The sequence below is a fragment of the Nerophis lumbriciformis genome, linkage group LG23, assembly GCF_033978685.3.
Source record: "Nerophis lumbriciformis linkage group LG23, RoL_Nlum_v2.1, whole genome shotgun sequence".
NCBI lineage: Eukaryota > Metazoa > Chordata > Actinopteri > Syngnathiformes > Syngnathidae > Nerophis > Nerophis lumbriciformis.
The window spans coordinates 32,584,441-32,606,660 of record NC_084570.2 but is presented as its reverse complement, the minus strand read 5'-3'; the positions used below and the strand labels follow the sequence as shown (position 1 = coordinate 32,606,660).

Below are 22,220 nucleotides of genomic sequence, written 5' to 3'. Positions count from 1 at the left end.
CGCCATAGACGGAAACACCTCCTAGGTAACACATGAGCCAATCACCACGCCCCTAGGCCAGCCTGTACCCACCCACTCTGTGCCCTATATAAACCATGGTATGCGAATGCTCCCATTAAAATCTCCTGATGATTGAGGGTACCCCCCCTCATGAAACAGGCCTGTAGAGATGAAATAGTCTTGTGATTTTTTTTTCCCACACATACATATATTGCGCTCTACTACGGTATCGAGCACTATTTTTTGGATAACCTTATTAAGACATATGTATATATATATATATATATATATGTACACACATACATATATATATATATACACACATATATATATATATATATATATATATATATATATATATATATATGCTGTATATATATATTTATGTACATATATATACATATACATACATATACAAACCCTGTTTCCATATGAGTTGGGAAATTGTGTTAGATGTAAATATAAACGGAATACAATGATTTGCAAATCATTTTCAACCCATATTCAGTTGAATATGTTACAAAGACAACATATTTGATGTTCAAACTGATAAACATTTTTTTTGGTGCAAATAATCATTAACTTTAGAATTTGATGCCAGCAACACGTGACAAAGAAGTTGGGAAAGGTGGCAATAAATACTGATAAAGTTGAAGAATGCTCATTAAACACTTATTTGGAACATCCCACAGGTGTGCAGGCTAATTGGAAACAGGTGGGTGCCATGATTGGATATAAAAGTATATTCCATGAAATGCTCAGTCATTCACAAACAACGATGGGGCGAGGGTCACCACTTTGTCAACAAATGCGTGAGCAAATTGTTGAACAGTTTAAGAACAACCTTTCTCAACCAGCTATTGCAAGGAATTTAGGGGTTTCACCATCTACGGTACGTAATATCATCAAAGGGTTCAGAGAATCTGTAGAAATCACTGCACGTAAGCAGCTAAGCCCGTGACCTTCGATCCCTCAGGCTGTTCTGCATCAACAAGCGACATCAGTGTGTAAAGGATATCACCACATGGGCTCAGGAACAATTCAGAAACCCACTGTCAGTAACTACAGTTGGTCGCTACATCTGTAAGTGCAAGTTAAAACTCTCCTATGCAATGCGAAAACCGTTTATCAACAACGCCCAGAAACGCCGTCGGCTTCGCTGGGCCTGAGCTCATCGAAGATGGACTGATACAAAGTGGAAAAGTGTTCTGTGGTCTGACGAGTCCACATTTCAAATTGTTTTTGGAAACTGTGGACGTCGTGTCCTCCGGACCAAAGAGGAAAAGAACCATCCGAATTGTTATAGGCGCAAAGTTGAAAAGCCAGCATCTGTGATGGTATGGGGGTGTATTAGTGCCCAAGGCATGGGTAACTTACACATCTGTGAAGGCGCCATTAATGCTGAAAGGTACATACAGGTTTTGGAGCAACATATGTTGCCATCCAGGCAACGTTACCATGGACGCCCCTGCTTATTTCAGCAAGACAATGCCAAGCCACGTGTTACATCAACGTGGCTTCATAGTAAAAGAGTGCGGGTACTAGACTGGCCTGCCTGTAGTCCAGACCTGTCTCCCATTGATAATGTGTGGCGCATTATGAAGCTTAAAATACCACAACGGAGACCCGCGGACTGTTGAACAACTTAAGCTGTACATCAAGCAAGAATGTGAAAGAATTCCACCTGAGAAGCTTAAAAAATGTGTCTCCTCAGTTCCCAAACGTTTACTGAGTGTTGTTAAAAAGAAAAGCCATGTAACACAGTGGTGAACATGCCCTTTCCCAACTACTTTGGCATGTGTTGCAGCCATGAAATTCTAAGTTAATTATTATTTGCAAAAAAAAAAAAAAGTTTATGAGTTTGAACATCAAATATCTTGTCTTTGTAGTGTATTCAATTGAATATGGGTTGAAAAGGATTTGCAAATCATTGTATTCCGTTTATATTTACATCTAACACAATTTCCCAACTCATATGGAAACGGGGTTTGTACATACATACATACATACATACATATATATACATTATATTTATATATATATATATATATATATATATATATATATATTTCCTGTTTCAAGCGGCCCAACATAACAATTGAACATCCTGCAGTACTTTTTGACTGAGCAAATGTAAACAAGAACACATTTAGTCAGAAAAGATCAAGACTGTATTGTGGCACATTGCTTCCAGGCCGTATAAAATGATTTGGCCCTGGGCTTTGACTTTTACACCATGTTTGTCAGTGAAACCGTTGCTTGCAACTTGAAGCCAACGCTCTTATCTCAAAGCACTCTTAAGTGGAGGTAGGTGGTAATTTTTTTTTTGCCTTCCCAAAAAAACAGAGTTTTTTGAAGAGATGATGTTGTTGTTGTAGCGCCACCAGCAGGACTTGTTGCACGTCCACATTGTCGTGACCTTGTTCTCATGACCTATGTTGCTTCATAGTAGCCATCGCCCCCGATCTTGGACCACAAAGTGCGCCCACTAACGTGTGTGTGTGTGTGTGTGTGTGTGTGTGTGTCCCCCCCCCCCCCCCCCCCCTTTGCAGATTAAGGTGGTCAACGCCTTCCGCAGCTCGCTGTACGAGGGTCTGCAGAGTCCCAAGTCGCGCAGCTCCATCCACAGCTTCATGGCCCATCCCGAGTTCGTGCCCCTGTCGGAGGAGGAGGCCCGCATCCCCGCCATCCAGGAGAACGAAGACGAGATCCAAGACCTCGCCAACGCCTCCTCCGGGGTGGGGGAGGTGTGAGCGTCCGTCGGAGCTCCGCCTCCTTTCCCCTCCATTTGTCCTCTCGCCGCCTTGTCTTTGTCGTACGGACCGCCGCCTCCTCCCTGCCTGTGAGTCCTCGCCGCCATTGCGCACACGCGTCAGCAGAGGGCGCCAGTTCTCTCTTTTTTTTTTTTTTACAAGCAGAGTTTGCAGCCGCATGTCGCCTTCACTACTTGCTTCCTCGGGGAAATGGACCTGGACTCGCTTGTGGTGTACATACGCTCTCCCTCTCTCGCCCCCCTCAGGTCACATGACCAACCCTGATGCCGTCAGGTCACATGACCAACCCTGATGTTCTTTCAAAATGCAAACACTTTTTGTAGCCCTTAAGAAATGTTGAGTGGTTCTCCAATGTTTGACTTTAAAGAACAACTTCCTGCTTCACTTCCTGTCATCATCTATCCTCATCTGCCAAGAACCTTTGCTCCAAAAATACCCAACAGGCTTCTCTACACGTCAGAGTGGGATGTTCTATGTCTCCTCGCACGCCCTTCCTGTCTGCCGGACTCCACTTCCTGTCTGCGGGGACTCCACTTCCTGTCAGTACTCATCCAGGGATGTGACGTTCACGAGAGTCACTGACGTGCCTGTCGCTTTAAGAGAAGAAACACCCGATTGGCTCGTTTAAAAAACACTAGCGTATATAGTGCACACCGGTATAAAAGCCACACCCACTAAATATTAGAAGAAAAAAACATGTTTCCACATATAAGTCGCAGATATAAATGTTTATTTACGTTCCTTAATTGTTTCCAAACGGTGTCCGTAACACGGCAGTAAAACGGATGATCAAACAAAACAGAAGTCAACTCCACGGTGGCGTTTTGGTGAATTTACGAAACTGAAACAATACAAAAAGAATGCCGTGGTAAGTTAAATAATATTAACACTTAGCAACGATGCTAGCTCGATTACCCCACGATAGCACTTGTGCGTGAAAACACTCCAACAGAAATCACACGTGGGGACGCTTTAATGAGTAAGAATTGTTTTGGTTATATTGTAAAACTTACAAACGTTGCTCGGGGTGAATCCGTACAAGTAAAAAAACGCTATGGACAGCGAGAAGACAAAACGATGCTTCTACTTCCAGTTTGAAGCTCTGAAAAGGAAGCAAACTCGGCCAAAAGATGGCGCCGCAGCACAAAAATAAAACACCTTTGCAGCATCTATTTTTTTAAATTTTTTATTATTAGTTTTATTGTCAGCGAAGAAAAATAAATTAAATAAAGTAGCCGCACCGTTTTATAAGGCAGAGGGCTCAAAGCGTGGGGGAAAAAAGTAATGGATGGTAGTCATGTAGTCTTTTCATTTTAGAGACTTTCTGGTATGAAGCCAGTGCAGTGTCAATACAGCTAGTGAGTGTGCCTGTCGTTTGATTCATTCGATTCATTTGAGTTGTTTGATTCAGTTGATTCGTTCGAATTGTTTTATTCATTTGATATGTTTGATTCATTTGAGTCGTTTGATTCATTTGATTTGTTCGATTATTTTTATTCATTAGATTTGTTTGATTCCTTTGAGTCGTTTTATTCATTTGATTAATTTGAGTTGTTTGATTCGTTCGTTTTGTTTTATTCATTTGATACGTTTAATTCATTTTAGTCGTTTGATTCATTTTAGTCATTTGATTCGTTCGATTCGTTTTAATTCATTAGATTTGGTCCCGCGACCCCAAAAGGGACAAGCGGTAGAAATGGATGGTTGATTCATTTGATTTCTTTGAGTCATTTGATTCCCTTGAGTTGTTTGATTTATTTAGTTCGTTTGATTCCTTTGAGTCGTTTGATTCATTTGAGTGTGTGCCACACACTCACTGAGTCAGTGAAATTTGGGGTGAACTTTGACCCCCGGCAGACAGGAAGCTGACGGCGGTGACAAAAGGTGGTTTTGTTTTGTCTCCGGTCACCCCGCTGTGGATGCAGCCCGGTAAACCCGGTCAGGACTTCCTGTGGCGACAGGAAGTCCTCCTGCCATATCGGTGCGAAGGCCAGCTTTTTCTAGCGAACTCAGAGCCATATCCCCCGCCATGTTGCTTTGGAAGCCCCGCCCCCTGGCCCCAAGCCGCGGCGAGGACCAGGACCACGTTTACATGAAGCCACGCCTTCGCTCGCCCTCTCTCTCTCTCTCTCTCTCTCTCTCTCTCTCTCTCTCTCTCTCTCTCTCTCTTCTCTCTCTCTCTCTCTCTCTCTCTCTCTCTCTCTCTCTCTCTCTCTCTTTCTCTCTCTCTCTCTCTCTCTCTCTCTCGCTCATCAGTTTCAGTCTTTTGCTCATTTTTTACGACTCTTCCGTCTTTTTATAGTCGCCACTTTTTAATCTTTTGGAGAAAATGCGACGCGTTGGCGAGCGTTTTGGTGAACGACACGAATCCAGCGTCTTTTTTTCACTCTCTGTAAATAGGATGTCGCCATGGTTACCTGACGTTAGGGCTCACAGAACTGCAAGGTTTACTTCCTGGCGAGGCCCCGCCCTCTTCACACACCTTGAGCAGGAAGTGGGAAGGTGTCCGTCTGGCTCCCACTTCCTGCTCCCAGGATGCCAAATGAGTCTCGCTAAACCCGGCCCAGGACTCCGGGCAGTGTGGCCTTGGCATGGTGACTGTGGGAGGGGGCGTGGCCTGTGACATCACGTGCAGGGAGCACATGTAAATAGGAGGGCAGCCAGCTAATCGCCTCGCTTCCATCGGACCGCCGTCCTGGTCTTGGCGTCCTGGTCTCGGACTGGTTGCCCTCCGGTCCGTCTTGATGCACCTCACCGAACACGGACTGACTTTCGGTTCCCAGAACATTCCCTTCTTGTGTCCTTTTTACGGAGAAGGTCCCGCCGTTTGACTTCCTGCCCTCCACGGGGCAGCTTCCTATCCTTGGGTCTTCTTTGGCGAGACCGAGGGAAGACCAGCGGACCAACTCCCAGTCCCTTTATACGCTGACTTGGTATCCAAATATTCTCGTGGACTACAGTGGAACCTCCGACATCAGCTGCCATAACAACACCTTTATTCACCTTTTCTATGGTTATCATCACACTTCTTCTCTGCGCTACAAGAGGTCAAAGGTCACCACCCAATCAAGTCTTGAATTGCAGCCGCTGGTTTTTGTTTGATGACCTGGACTCAATGTTCTGTGTTATTTGATTCATTTGATTCGATTGATTCATTTGAATCATTTGATTCGATTGATTCATTTAATTAGTTTGATTCATTTGATTCGATTGATTCATTTGATTTGTTTGAATCATTTGAGTCGTTTGATTCGTTTGAATCATTTGATTCGATTGATTCATTTGAGTCATTTGATTAATTTAATCCGTTTGATTCATTTGATCATTTGATTCGATTGATTTGTTTGATTCATTTGAGTCATTTGATTCGTTTAATTAGATTGATTTGTGTGATAATTTGATTCATTTGAGTCGTTTCATTCATTTAATTTGTTTAATTAATTTGAGTCGCTTGATTAATTCGATTCGTTCGATACATTTGATTTGTTTAATTCCTATGAGTTGTTTGATTCATTTGATTCATTTCATTCGATTGATTCATTTGATCATTTGATTCGTTGTATTCAATTGAGTCGTTTGATTCAATTGAGTCGTTTGATTCATTTCATTCGTTTGATTAATTTGATTCGTTTGATTCATTTGAGTCGTGTGATTAATTTGATTCGTTTGATTAATTTGTTTCGTTTGATTCATTCAAATCGTTTGATTCATTTGATTCGATTGTTGTACTGCTGTCAAAGAGGTCTGGCGTGCACATTTTTATTATGTCTACTTTTTTATACTTTTTATTCTTTATTCCTTTTTCTGTATGGCTAAAAAGCTATTGTGCTACAATTTGAAGAATAGTAATAATCATTCCAAATATTGATCTCCCTGTCAAAGCATTGTGACACCTTCATGTAATGTTTACAATGAAAAGGCAACAAAAGACACTATTGAAAATATATATTTATATACATATATATATATATATGTGTATATATATATATATATATATATATATATATATATATATATATGTATATACGTATATATATATGTCCATATATCCATATATATATTGTAAATATACATTTATCCATATATACACATATACAGTATAGCCATATATATATATATATATACATACATACATACTGTATATATGTATATATGAATAAATATATATTTACATAAATAGACTCTTAGGCCAAAGAAAAAGCAAAAGATGCACAACTTCAGATTGTAGACTTTTGGAGGTTCCACTGTAGTGTTGTTTGTTATAATATGAATATATGTTATAAAATGAATACATGTTATAAAATGAATATTATAATATGAATATATGTTATAATATGAATATACAGTATGTTATAAAATAAATATATGTTATAATATGAATATATTTGTTATAATATGAATATATTTATGTTATAATATGAATATATGTATGTTATAATATGAATATATTTGTTATAATATGAATATATTTATGTTATAATTTGAATATATGTTATGATATGAATATATTTATGTTATAATATGAATATATTTATGTTATAATTTGAATATATGTTATAATATGAATATATGTTATAATATGCATATGTTTATGTTTAATATGAATATATTTATGTTATAATATGAATATATATATATGTTATAATATGAATATATTTATGTTATGTTATAATATGAATATATGTTGTAATATGAATGTTTATGTTGAAATATGTTTATGTTGAAATCTGAATCTGGGGGAGGAGTTGAGGGCCCAAAAGAGCGTTGTTTTCTGTGCTTGTTATGAACACATGAATGTGTGTTATTTTTGTAAGACATATCCATCTTTGTGGCATGCATGACATTCTGTATATCCAAGACTTGCTGGTTCCAAAGCAATATGTCCAATCTGCTGCGTCGCCTCAAGCCACTCCGGGAAAAGAGGAAGAAAAAAAAGTGCATTTGGACAAAAACTAGGTGTTGAGTGTCCGTGTTCAATGTGGTGTTCTGCATGTTTTCCTTGGGAATGGAACTTCCCAAACGTTGACTTCTTGTTCCTGCCAGGACCTTTCAAACTGACGGACCACTGCCATTCCCTCCATTGCTCATTGTCAGCCAATCACCCGTCTCGCTTCTCCATCCCGGCCAGCAGAGCAAGGAGAACTTTCCAGAAAGTCGGGCGGCCATCGTTCACGTTCAAAGTCCAGTCATTCACTTTAGGAGACAATTCAACTGTCTGAGAGGATGAATAATACCAAGAATGGCTGCCTGATAGAGCACTGAAAACTCTTAATAATCATTAAAATGTTTGCCAAATTAGTTCTTATTGTTGTTTTTCTGCAGTCGCTCTGGAAAATACAAATGTTTTTTGGATGTGTTGATTTTTTTTCACCCTCTCGTCATATCTTACAGATAATAATATGATATACGTCATAAATAGTCACATGACCAGTAAAGAGTGTCATCAACGTGACTTATTTTCCACGGTCAGCAAGTCACAAACAAACATGGCCGCTTGTCTTTCGCGACACTTTTTGTCATTCTGGATTCCGTTTATCGTCCCGCTTTTGAAATCTTATCTCAAGCGTGTGCTGAAATGCTTTGAGGTCCACATGCTCGCATGTTAATGTTAGCTCGCCCACCTTTGTTTTGTTTTATACCACAAAGTTGGAGGAAGGTTCTGTGACAAATTGTCTCAGCTTCGTCTACAATCCACCAATTTGGTGGTTGAAATGTCCCGCAGAGGCCTGCAGGGGGAAGCAGACACAAGTAATATTGTGATGGTCGATATTTGTGTAGTGAAGAAGAGACACCATCACCTAACTTCTTAGTAAAGTCATCACTCATTCAATCAATGTTTCTCACTTCCTGTCTGTGCCACTCTCACTTCCTGTCTTATTTCTTCTTCTGTGTTTCACCACTTCTTGTCTTATTGAACCACTTTTTTTTGTTTCGGGGTTTGTTTGTTTTAACCACTTCCTGTGTGTGTTTAACCACTTTTGTTTTTTATTTTATTTTTTGTTGTCTTATTTCTTTTTCTGTGTGTGACCACTTCTTGTCTTATTTAACCACTTTTTTGGATTATTTTAATTTTTTTGTTGACCATTTCCTGTCTGTGTTTTAACCTCTTCCTCTGTGTGTTTAACCACTTCTCGTCTGTGTTTAACCACTTCCTATCTGTGTTTAACTACTTTTCGTCTGTGTTTAACCACTTCCTGTCTGTGTTTGACCACTTTTTGTTTTTCTTTTTAATTTTTTGTTCTTATTTCTTTTTCTGTGTTATTGAACAACTTTTTTGACCACTTCCTGTCTGTTTTTGACTACTTCCTGTGTGTGTTTAACCATTTCCTGTCCTATTGAACCTCTTTGTTTTGTTGTTGACCACTTGTCTGTGTTTTAACCACTTCCTGTCTGTGTTTAACCACTTCCTGTCTGTGTTTGACCACTTTTTGTTTGTTTTTTTTATTTTATTTTTTGTTGTCTTATTTCTTTTTCTGTGTTTGACCCCTTCTTGTCTGGCTGAACCACTTTTTTTTTGTTTATTTATTTTTTGTTGACCACTTCCTGTTGGCTTCAATCTATGCAACACAATCATCCCTCTCCACCGCACCGCATTCCTTGGCTTCCTTCCCCGCCATCGTCATCTTCATTCAGTGTCCGACCCACTCAGCAATCCACACTCACACACACACACACACACACACACACACGCCCGCGCGTTTTCTTTGCTCTTGTAGATATGATGTGGAATGCCTTGCTCTTGGTGTCATGTTGTATGAACTTAACTGAACAAAATATGATAATCAAGTTGTCTATGTATAATATATAAATATAAATATATCTATATATATATATATATATGAATATTTGCAAATCTATATACATAAAATAAAGCCATTGGAATTTGAAATAGAATTGTCAACTTGTGATTTTTGATACTTTGCTCATATTTAGTGATGGCTCAAATACTGAAGCATAAAAAGTGTGTGTCACTTTAAGAAAAAACATGATGCCATCTCCATCATGGACCTGATTGGAATGAAGAAAGGAAAATGTGTGGCGCCAAATAAAGACAATGTCCATCTTTTCCTGTTGACTGTTTGGTTCATTGGCCAGAGTTGCCTATTTCAATCAATCAAAGTTTATTTATATAGCCCTTCATCACGAGTGTCTCAAAGGGCTGCACAATAGAATAGAATAGAACAGGAAGTACTTTATTGATCCCTGGGGGAAATTCAGCACCACAGTTTGCTCACAACAGACAATAATAATTATAAATATGAATAATATGCCACAACCACATCCTGGACTCAGATCCCACATCAAAGAAACAACTCAACCCAATGGGATAACAATGAGAAACCTTGGAGGGGACCACAGATGTGGGGACCCCGACTGGGTGACCGGTGCAATGGACGTGGAGTGGATCTAACATAATAGTGAGAGTCAAGTCCATAGAGGATCTAACATAATAGTGAGAGTCAAGTCCATAGAGGATCTAACATAGTAGTGTGAGAGTCCAGTCCATAGTGGATCTAACACAGTGGTTCTTAACCTTGTTGGATGTACCGAACCCCACCAGTTTCATATGTGCATTCACCAAACCCTTCTTTAGTGAAAAATAAAATGTTTTTGTTTTTTTCAAATTCAAGACAAAGTTATTATATGTCTTTTTGAAACACTTTAGTAAGTGGAACATATTGTAAGTAACAAAGACTTAATTTAGAGTTATTTGGTTAGGGTTAGGGTTAGAGGGTTAGATGGTTAGGGTTATAATAAGGTCATGCCGAATAAGGCATTAATAAGTACTTAATAATGACTAGTTTAGAGCCAATATGTTACTAATTTGCATGTAAATAAGCAACTAATTAATGGTGAATATGTTCCCCATACTAAAGTGTTACCATGTTTTTTTACTGGTGCACAAAATGAACCGTGCATGAACATCACCTTCTTCAAAGAACAAAACCAACACAGTGCATAAACTCACAACAAATTACACACCTGCAAATCAGTCTGACTTCTGCTGTTGCCATAGCTGTAATACGTCGATAGGGAGAAGTTTTTATTCACACGATGAGTCGGGTGTGTCTTGACCTCCACGGCGGAAATCCGTCGAACCCCTGAGCCCGACTCACCAAACCTCTAGGGTTCCATCGAACCCAGTTTAAGAACCACTGCTCTAACATAATAGTGTGAGAGCCCAGTCCATAGTGGATCTAGTTTATAGTGTGAGAGTCCAGTCCATAGTGGATCTAACATAATAGTGTGAGAGTCCAGTCCATAGTGGATCTAACATAATAGTGAGAGTCCAGTCCATAGTGGATTAAACATAATAGTGTGAGAGTCCAGTCCATAGTGGATCTAACATAATAGTGAGAGTCCAGTCCATAGTGGATCTAACATAATAGTGAGAGTCCAGTCCATAGTGGATTAAACATAATAGTGTGAGAGTCCAGTCCATAGTGGATCTAACATAGTAGTGTGAGAGTCCAGTCCATAGTGGATCTAACTTAATAGTGAGAGTCCAGTCCATAGTGGATCTAACATAATAGTGAGAGTCCAGTCCATAGTGGATCTAGTGTGAGAGTCCAGTCCATAGTGGATCTAACATAATAGTGTGAGAGTCCAGTCCATATTGGATCTAGTTAATAGTGTGAGAGTCTAGTCCATAGTGGATCTAGTTAATAGTGTGAGAGTCCAGTCCATAGTGGATCTAACACAAAAGTGTGAGAGTCCAGTCCATAGTGGATCTAGCATAATATTGTGAGAGTCCAGTCTATAGTGGTTCTAACATAATAGTGTGAGAGTCCAGTCCATAGTGGATCTAACATAACATTCTGAGAGTCCAGTCCATAGTGGATCTAACATAATAGTGGGAGTCCAGTCCATAGTGGATCTAACATAACAGTGTGAGAGTCCAGTCCATAGTGGATCTAACATAATATTCTGAGAGTCCAGTCCATAGTGGATCTAACATAATAGTGAGAGTCCAGTCCATAGTGGATCTAACATAATAGTGTGAGAGTCCAGTCCATAGTGGATCTAACATAATAGTGAGAGTCCAGTCCATAGTGGATCTAACATAATATTCTGAGAGTCCAGTCCATAGTGGATCTAACATAATAGTGAGAGTCCAGTCCATAGTGGATCTAACATGATAGTGTGAGAGTCCAGTCCATAGTGGATCTAACATAACAGTGTGAGAGTCCAGTCCATAGTGGATCTAACATAATATTCTGAGAGTCCAGTCCATAGTGGATCTAACATAATAGTGTGAGAGTCCAGTCCATAGTGGATTTAACATAATAGTGTGAGAGACCAGTCCATAGTGGATCTAACATAACAGTGTGAGAGTCCAGTCCATAGTGGATCTAACATAATATTCTGAGAGTCCAGTCCATAGTGGATCTAACATAATAGTGAGAGTCCAGTCCATAGTGGATCTAACATAATAGTGTGAGAGTCCAGTCCATAGTGGATCTAACATAACAGTGTGAGAGTCCAGTCCATAGTGGATCTAACATAACAGTCTGAGAGTCCAGTCCATAGTGGATCTAACATAATAGTGTGAGAGTCCAGTCCATAGTGGATTTAACATAATAGTGTGAGAGACCAGTCCATAGTGGATCTAACATAACAGTGTGAGAGTCCAGTCCATAGTGGATCTAACATAATATTCTGAGAGTCCAGTCCATAGTGGATCTAACATAATATTCTGAGAGTCCAGTCCATAGTGGATCTAACATGATAGTGTGAGAGTCCAGTCCATAGTGGATTTAACATAATAGTGTGAGAATCCAGTCCATAGTGGATCTAACATAACAGTGTGAGAGTCCAGTCCATAGTGGATCTAACATAATATTCTGAGAGTCCAGTCCATAGTGGATCTAACATAATAGTGTGAGAGTCCAGTCCATAGTGGATCTAACATGATAGTGTGAGAGTCCAGTCCATAGTGGATCTAACATAACAGTGTGAGAGTCCAGTCCATAGTGGATCTAACATAATATTCTGAGAGTCCAGTCCATAGTGGATCTAACATAATAGTGTGAGAGTCCAGTCCATAGTGGATTTAACATAATAGTGTGAGAGACCAGTCCATAGTGGATCTAACATAACAGTGTGAGAGTCCAGTCCATAGTGGATCTAACATAATATTCTGAGAGTCCAGTCCATAGTGGATCTAACATAATAGTGAAAGTCCAGTCCATAGTGGATCTAACATAATAGTGTGAGAGTCCAGTCCATAGTGGATCTAACATAACAGTGTGAGAGTCCAGTCCATAGTGGATCTAACATAACAGTCTGAGAGTCCAGTCCATAGTGGATCTAACATAATAGTGTGAGAGTCCAGTCCATAGTGGATTTAACATAATAGTGTGAGAGACCAGTCCATAGTGGATCTAACATAACAGTGTGAGAGTCCAGTCCATAGTGGATCTAACATAATATTCTGAGAGTCCAGTCCATAGTGGATCTAACATAATATTCTGAGAGTCCAGTCCATAGTGGATCTAACATGATAGTGTGAGAGTCCAGTCCATAGTGGATCTAACATAATAGTGTGAGAGTCCAGTCCATAGTGGATTTAACATAATAGTGTGAGAATCCAGTCCATAGTGGATCTAACATAACAGTGTGAGAGTCCAGTCCATAGTGGATCTAACATAATATTCTGAGAGTCCAGTCCATAGTGGATCTAACATAATAGTGTGAGAGTCCAGTCCATAGTGGATTTAACAAAATAGTGTGAGAGTCCAGTCCATAGTGGATCTAACATAATAATGGGAGTCCAGTCCATAGTGGATCTAACACAACAGTGTGAGAGTCCAGTCCATAGTGGATCTAACATAATATTCTGAGAGTCCAGTCCATAGTGGATCTAACATAATAGTGGGAGTCCAGTCCATAGTGGATCTAACATAATAGTGTGAGAGTCTCTACAGTATAGGTATATATCAGTGACGTGCGGTGAGGTTCATGGCTGGTGAGGCACTGACTTCATCACAGTCAGATTTACAAACATATGAACCCTAAAGAGTATCTTATTCACCATTTGATTGGCAGCAGTTAACAGGTTATGTTTAAAAGCTCATACCAGCATTCTTCCCTGCTTGGCACTCAGCATCAAGGGTTGGAATTGGGGGTTAAATCACCAAAAATGATTCCCGGGCGCGGCGCCGCTGCTGCCCACTGCTCCCCTCACCTCCCAGGGGGTGAACAAGGGATGGGTCAAATGCAGAGGACAAATTTCACCACACCTAGTGTGTGTGTGACAATCATTGGTACTTTAACTTAACTTTAACTTTACACATACAAACTGTAGCACACAAAAAAGCACATTTAATAAAAAAACGTTATTATGGTCTTACCTTTACTTATAAATGCGCCGCTGTTGTGCTGGATTAATGAACCCCCTGATGGGAGTGTTATATCAACTAAAGCCCTCACTTCAACTTTCCACGTGCAAGATTGAATCTATTTAAAAAAAGTGTAACCGAGGGTTTATAAATGTCGCCTATGCTGTATGAAACTACAAAATAACAAACATGGAGGCTCCAGTTTACACGAGGACCACTTTATTTACCTTCTTTCAAAAACTTCCGCTCCACTCCAACGTGTCAAAATTCCGCTCTTAGCGCCTTCAAAATAAGAGCTCAAGGCATATACTGTATAACAGCGCATAACAGAAACTTAATATCACAAAGAGGAAAGCCCATGAAAATAGGTTACAAAAGTTATTTAATAAGAAGCCAAAAAGTGCAAAAACAATAATGTTCGTGTTGGAGGAGTTGTGAATTAGGTACACCTGCAGTCTGCAGGCGTACCTAATGTTGTGACCCTGCAGTCATTCACAACTCCTCCAACACGAACATTATTGTTTTTGCACTTTTTGGCTTCTTATGAAATAACTTTTTTAAATAGATTCAATCTTGCACGTGGAAAGTTTAAGTGTGGGCTTTAGTTGATATAACACTCCCGTCAGGGGTTGCCGTGCATTCTACGGCGGGGGTGCAGGAGGCGAGCCTCAGCCAGTGCGTCTTTTGCAGCCGTTTTATGATCGCTCAGCACAAGAAATACGTTACACACATACAGTTGTTGACAAAATACACTGTACATTATATACCTCAGCTAACTAAACTATGGAAATGTATAATATAATTCATATAGTAATACAGTCTCACTGCACAGCAGACCAGCAGTTAGCCGAGTCCGTCCATGTTGAGGCACTGAGTGACGTGCCTCGACTGGCTGCTGTTCACCGCACCGTCTCTTCTCAGTATTTGAACGGCAAATGTGAAAATTCAGCGATTTTGAATAAAAATAATCTAAAACTGGTGAAGTTAAATGGAAAATAACTTTATAGTATAATCACTGGATACATTTAAGAATTTAATATATATTTTTTTCTTTTTACATTTTTTTTCTTTCCATGATGGCGGGGCCTCACCTGCCTCTAGTGACTGCACGTCACTGATATATATATATATATATATATATATATATATATATATATATATATATATAAAAATATATAATTTTTTTTCGTTTCTTTATGATTGTCACATACATATATAAAGGTGTGTATATACAGTATATACTGTACGTAATATGATCAAACTTTCTTGTTCTTGTCAAAAGTCTAACAGACACATTTTGTACCAAGTGTTATCTTTTAAAGGGGAACATTATCACCAGACCTATGTAAGCATCAATATATACCTTGATGTTGCAGAAAAAAGACCATATATTTTTTTAACCGATTTCCGAAGTCTAAATGGGTGAATTTTGGCGAATTAAACGCCTTTCTATTATTCGCTCTCGGAGCGATGACGTCACGTCGTGACGTCACATCGGGAAGCAATCCGCCATTTTCTCAAACATATTTTCCGTTTTTTCGACTGTTTTCCGTACCTTGGAGACATCATGCCTCGTCGGTGTGTTGTCAGAGGGTGTAACAACAAGAACAGGGACGGATTCATGTTGCACCAGTGGCCCAAAGATGCGAAAGTGGCAAGAAATTGGACGTTTGTTCCGCACACTTTACCGACGAAAGCTATGCTACAACAGAGATGGCAAGAATGTGTGGATATTCTGCGACACTCAAAGCAGATGTGCATTTCCAACGATAAAGTCAAAGAAATCTGCTGCCAGACCCCCATTGAAGTGTCGTTTTTGTCGGTTTCGCTTGCATACGGTTCAAACCGATATGGCTCAATAGCTTTAGTTTCTTCTTCAATTTCGTTTTCGCTACCTGCCTCCACACTACAACCATCCGTTTCAATACATTCGTAATCTGTTGAATCGCTTAAGTCGCTGAAATCCGAGTCTGAATCCGAGCTAATGTCGCTACAGCTTGCTGTTCTATGCGCCATGTTTGTTTGAGTTGGCATCACTGTGTGACGTCACAGGAAAATGGACGGGTGTATATAACGATGGTTAAAATCAGGCACTTTGAAGCTTTTTTTAGGGATATTGCGTAATGGATAACATTTTGAAAAAAATAAATAAAATAAGCCACTGGGAACTGATTTTTAATGGTTTTAACCCTTCTGAAATTGTGATAATGTTCCCCTTTAATGCTAGACATAGGGAGACATGAAAATACTATGTTACAGTAATGGAGACGAGATGTAAGAAGGCATGAATAATGATCTCAGCGTCGCTCGTGGACAAAATGGAACACATTTTAGTGACATTACGGAGATGAATGAAGGCCGTTTTAGTAACACTCTTAATGTGTGACTCAAACGAGAGAGTTGGGTTGAAGATAATACCCAGATTCTTTACCGAGTCGCCTTGTTTGTTGTTATATGTTAAGGTGGTATTATTAAATAAGTGTATAATTGTTTGGTTGTCAAATGTTAAGGTGGTATTATTAAATAGGTGTATAATTGTTTGGCTGTCAAATGTTAAGGTGGTATTATTAAATAAATGTGTAATTGTTTGGTTGTCAAATGTTAAGGTGGTATTATTAAATAGGTGTATAATTGTTTGGCTGTCAAATGTTAAGGTGGTATTATTAAATAAATGTGTAATTGTTTGGTTGTCAAATGTTAAGGTGGTATTATTAAATAGGTGTATAATTGTTTGGCTGTCAAATGTTAAGGTGGTATTATTTAATAAATGTGTAATTGTTTGGTTGTCAAATGTCAAGGTGGTATTATTAAATAAGTGTATAATTGTTTGGTTGTCAAATGTTAAGGTGGTATTATTAAATAAGTGTATAATTGTTTGGCTGTCAAATGTTAAGGTGGTATTATTAAATAAGTGTATAATTGTTTGTTGTTAAATGTTACGGTGGTTTTATTAAATAAGTGTATAATTGTTTGGTTGTCAAATGTTAAGGTGGTATTATTAAATAAGTGTATAATTGTTTGTTGTTAAATGTTACGGTGGTTTTATTAAATAAGTGTATAATTGTTTGGTTGTCAAATGTTAAGGTGGTATTATTAAATAAGTGTATAATTGTTTGGTTGTCAAATGTTAAGGTGGTATTATCAATTACGTGTACAATTGTTTGGTTGTCAAATGTTAAGGTGGTATTATTAAATAGGTGTACAAATTTAAAGTTAAAAAGTTAAAGTACCCATGATTGTCACACACACACTAGGTGTGGCGAAATTATTCTCTGCATTTGACCCATCACCCTTGATCACCCCCTGGGAGTTGAGGGGAGCAGTGAGCAGCAGCTTTGGCCGCGCCCGGGAATCATTTTTGGTGATTTAACCCCCAATTCCAATTTTTGTTTGGTTGTCAAATGTTACGGTGGTATTATTAAATAAGTGTACAATTGTTTTGTTGTCAAACGTTGAGGTGGCAGATGACAATTATGAAACACTATGTATCTATGCTGTGTCAACACAGGTATTGAGTGTGCCTTACACTCACTTTACCCATTACTTGGGGAAATTGCGTACTATTTATGCAAGAGAAGGACACACTTCTTATACATTGAGCATACTTTGTTATTTTCTTTTGTACAAACAGTCCAAAATCAACTCTTGAGTACCAGAAATATATTCTGACTAAGTTTAATTGGACTTAGTCGGAGAATGACATGACAATCTTGTCAGTCTATATCGCGATCACTTATTAGTGACCGTGGTGTGTTCTGATCACTTGTGAATCGATGTTCACTTTAAAGGACTTCCTGAGTGCAGAGCTGTGGCTCAAAGTGAAAATGCTTTGCTGCCATCTGGTGGTCACAGCCTTTTGATTGATTGATTGAAACTTTTATTAGTAGATTGCACAGCCAGCTTTGCATGAAGAGGACTCAGAATGATAGCGGCCTCTGCAGCACTGATGATAAACTTTGTCTTTTCAAATATAGTTCAAGTTTTATTAGCCTTGCACATAATAGTTATTCATTAAATTTTACAGTGTAAAAATGACAGTAGATTTTACGGTAAAATGTACGGTGGTTTTTACAGCACATTACTGTAAATTGAAAAAACTCTCCCACTGTTTTTTTCATGGTAAAATTATGTCAACTGAGCTTCTGTTTGTTTTTTTTACTGTAACATCTACGGTTGTTGTTTTTAAGGTGTATTACTGTAAATTGGAAAACGATACAACATTTATTTTTGCAGTAAAAAAAACTGGCCGCTCAGTTGCCAGAGTTTAAAAAAAACAAAAAACAATGTTACGGTTTTTCCATTTACTGTAATATATTGTAAAAAAAAAATAAAAAATACATCTGTACGGTAAAAAAACGTATACTCAGTTAGCAGAAATGTACTGGCAAATATATATATTGTTGTAACATTGTAGGTCAACAATAAATATACATATTGTTGTAACATTGTAGGTCAACAATAAATATACATAATATTGTAACATTGTAGGTCAACAATAAATATACATATTGTTGTAACATTGTAGGTCAACAATAAATATACATATTGTTGTAACATTGTAGGTCAACAATAAATATACATAATATTGTAACATTGTAGGTCAACAATAAATATACATATTGTTGTGACTTTGTAGGTCAACAATAAATATACATATTGATGTAACATTGTAGGTCATATGTGTGGAGGAGTATGCAGAGTCTGTGTCTGCATACATTCAGAAGTGCATGGAGGATGTTAGTGTGATCAAGAACATCCCCACACGGGCCAACGAGAAACCCTGGATGAACTGTGAGGTACTTGCAATGCTGAAGGCTCGGAACAACGCTTTTAAGTCTGGCGACATAGTAGCACTAAAAACAGCCAGAGCTAACCTGAACCTTGCCATTAGGGTTGAAAAGCATGCTCACAGTCAGAAAATACAGGACTTCTTCGAGAACCCCACGAACACTAGACGAATGTGGCAGGGCATACAGGTGATCACGGACTATAAAGCTGCCCCCCGACCCTGTGACAACAGCATCAGCTTCCTAATTGACCTAACAACTACTTTGCGAGGTTTGAGGCACTTAACACCACTCCGGCGAGGAAATCCATCCCTTGCCCTGATGAGCAGCCGCTCAACCTGGACACAGCGGATGTCCGGAAAACCCTGAGGAGAGTGAACCCCCGGAAAGCACCGGGACCTGATGACATTCCGGGCAAGGTGCTTAAGGGATGTGCAGACCAGCTGGCTGGGGTTCTCACAGACATCTTCAACATCTCGCTGACCCAGGCTGTGGTACCATCATGTTTTAAGACGGCCACAATCCTTCCAGTGCCTAAAAAACCCACAATCTCCTCCCTCAATGATTATCGCCCCCATCATATTGAAGTGCTTCGAGAGGCTGGTAAAGGAATATATTGTCTCCAGACTTCCCCCCACATTCGACCCATACCAGTTTGCTTATCGCCCTAACCGCTCCACAGAGGACGCCATCTAATCTGCACTCCACCTGAGCTTAGAACATCTGGAAGGAAAGGAAACACACGTGCGGATGTTGTTCCTGGACTTCAGCTCAGCATTCAACACCATCATCCCGCAGCACTTGGTGAGCAAACTGGCCCCCCTTGGATTCAGTACCCCCTTTTGCAACTGGCTGCTTGACCTCCTCACAGACAGACCCCAATCTGTGAGAGTGGGCAACAACACCTCCAGTGCCATCTCCCTGAGCACCGGCTCCCCCCAGGGCTGCGTCCTGAGTCCGCTGCTGTTCACGTTGATGACCCATGACTGTTGCGCCAGGTCCACTACTAATCACATTGTGAAGTATGCGGACGACACGACAGTAGTGGGCCTCATCCGTGACAACAATGACATGGACTACAGGGAGGAGGTGAAACATCTGGTTGAATACAGAATACAATGATTTGCAAATAATTTTCAACCCATATTCAGTTGAATATGCTACAATGACAACATATTTGATGTTCAAACTGATAAACATTTTTTTTTTTGCAAATAATCATTAACTTTAAAATTTTATGCCAGCAACACGTGACAAAGAAGTTGGCAAAGGTGGCAATAAATACTGATAAAGTTGAGGAATGCTCATCAAACACTTATTTGGAACATCCCACAGGTGAACAGGCAAATTGAGAACAGGTGGGTGCCATGATTAGGTATAAAAGTAGATTCCATGAAATGCTCAGTCATTCACAAACAAGGATGGGGCGAGGGTCACCACTTGTCAACAAATGTGTGAGCAAATTGTTGAACAGTTTAAGAAAAACCTTTCTCAACCAGCTATTGCAAGGAATTTAGGGATTTCACCATCTACGGTCCATAATATCATCAAAGGGTTCAGAGAATCTGGAGAAATCACTGCACGTAAGCAGCTAAGCCTGTGACCTTCGATCCCTCAGGCTGTACTGCATCATCAAGCGACATCAGTGTGTAAAGGATATCACCACATGGGCTCAGGAACACTTCAGAAACCCACTGTCAGTAACTACAGTTGGTCGCTACATCTGTAAGTGCAAGTTAAAACTCTCCTATGCAAGGCGAAAACCGTTTATCAACAACACCCAGAAACGCCGTCAGCTTCGCTGGGCCTGAGCTCATCTAAGATGGACTGATACAAAGTGGAAAAGTGTTCTGTGGTCTGACGAGTCCACATTTCAAATTGTTTTTGGAAACTGTGGACGTCATGTCCTCCGGACCAAAGAGGAAAAGAACCATCCGGATTGTTATAGGCGCAAAGTTGAAAAGCCAGCATCTGTGATGGTATGGGGGTGTATTAGTGCCCAAGACATGGGTAACTTACACATCTGTGAAGGCACCATTAATGCTGAAAGGTACATACAGGTTTTGGAGCAACATGTTGCCATCCAAGCAACGTTACCATGGACGCCCCTGCTTATTTCAGCAAGACAATGCCAAGCCACGTGTTACATCAACGTGGCTTCATAGTAAGAGAGTGCGGGTACTAGACTGGCCTGCCTGTAGTCCAGACCTGTCTCCCATTGAAAATGTGTGGCGCATTATGAAGCCTAAAATACCACAACGGAGACCCCCGGACTGTTGAACAACTTAAGCTGTACATCAAGCAAGAATGGGAAATAATTCCACCTGAGAAGCTTCAAAAATGTGTCTCCTCAGTTCCCAAACGTTTACTGAGTGTTGTTAAAAGGAAAGACCATGTAACACAGTGGTGAACATGCCCTTTCCCAACTACTTTGGCAGGTGTTGCAGCCATGAAATTCTAAGTTAATTATTATTTGCAAAAAAAAATTAAAGTTTATGAGTTTGAACATCAAATATCTTGTCTTTGTAGTGCATTCAATTGAATATTGGTTGAAAAGGATTTGCAAATCATTGTATTCCGTTTATATTTACATCTAACACCATTTCCCAACTCATATGGAAATGGGGTTTGTAAGTTTAAGACGAGATGTGACCAATCTAAGTCTAAGACTAGATGTGACCAAACTAAGTTTACGACTAGATGTGACCAGATTAAGACTAGATATGATCAATCTAAATTTAAGAGTAGATCGGACCAATCTAATTCAAAGACTAGATATGACCAATTTAAGTATAAGACTAGATGTGACCAATTTAAGTCCAAGACTAGATGTGATCAGTCTCAGTCTAAGATTAGATGTGACCAATCTATATCTAAAACTAGATGTGACCAATCTAAGTCTAAGACTAGATCTGACCAGACTAAGTCTATGACTAGATGTGACCAATCTATATCTAAGACTAGATGTGACCAATCTAAGTCTTAGACTAGATGTGACCAATCTAAGTCTAAAACTAGATGTGACCAATCTAAGTCAAAGACTAGATGTGACCAATCTAAGTCCAAGATTAGATGTGACCAATCTAAGTCTAAGACTAGATGTGACCAATCTAAGTCTAAGACTACATGTGACCATCTAAGTCTAAGACTAGATGTGACCAATCTAAGTCCAAGACTAGATATGATCAATCTAAGTTCAAGACTAGATGTGACCAATCTCAGTCTAAGACTAGATGTGACCAATCTCAGTCTAAGACTAGAGTGACCAATCTAAGTCTAAGACTAGATATGACCAATCTAAGTCCAAGACAAGATGT

The 22,220-nt window shown here is 39.3% G+C and overlaps 1 protein-coding gene across 5 annotated transcripts in view; it reads left to right on the top strand.

Moving 5' to 3' along the window:
* Nucleotides 1–7,914, top strand: part of LOC133622224 (plasma membrane calcium-transporting ATPase 1-like) — a 229,593-nt gene extending 221,679 nt beyond the window's left edge. For 3 of the 5 annotated variants that reach the window (XM_061984716.2, XM_061984713.2, XM_061984717.2), the window contains one exon: nucleotides 2,553–7,914. In XM_061984716.2, coding sequence (XP_061840700.1) covers nucleotides 2,553–2,753 — 201 coding nt within the window. In that variant the 3' untranslated portion in view covers nucleotides 2,754–7,914. The remainder of the gene's footprint in view (nucleotides 1–2,552) is intronic. The other 2 variants (XM_061984714.1, XM_061984712.1) reach the window with 1 other exon arrangement.
* Nucleotides 7,915–22,220: the final 14,306 nt, after the last annotated feature.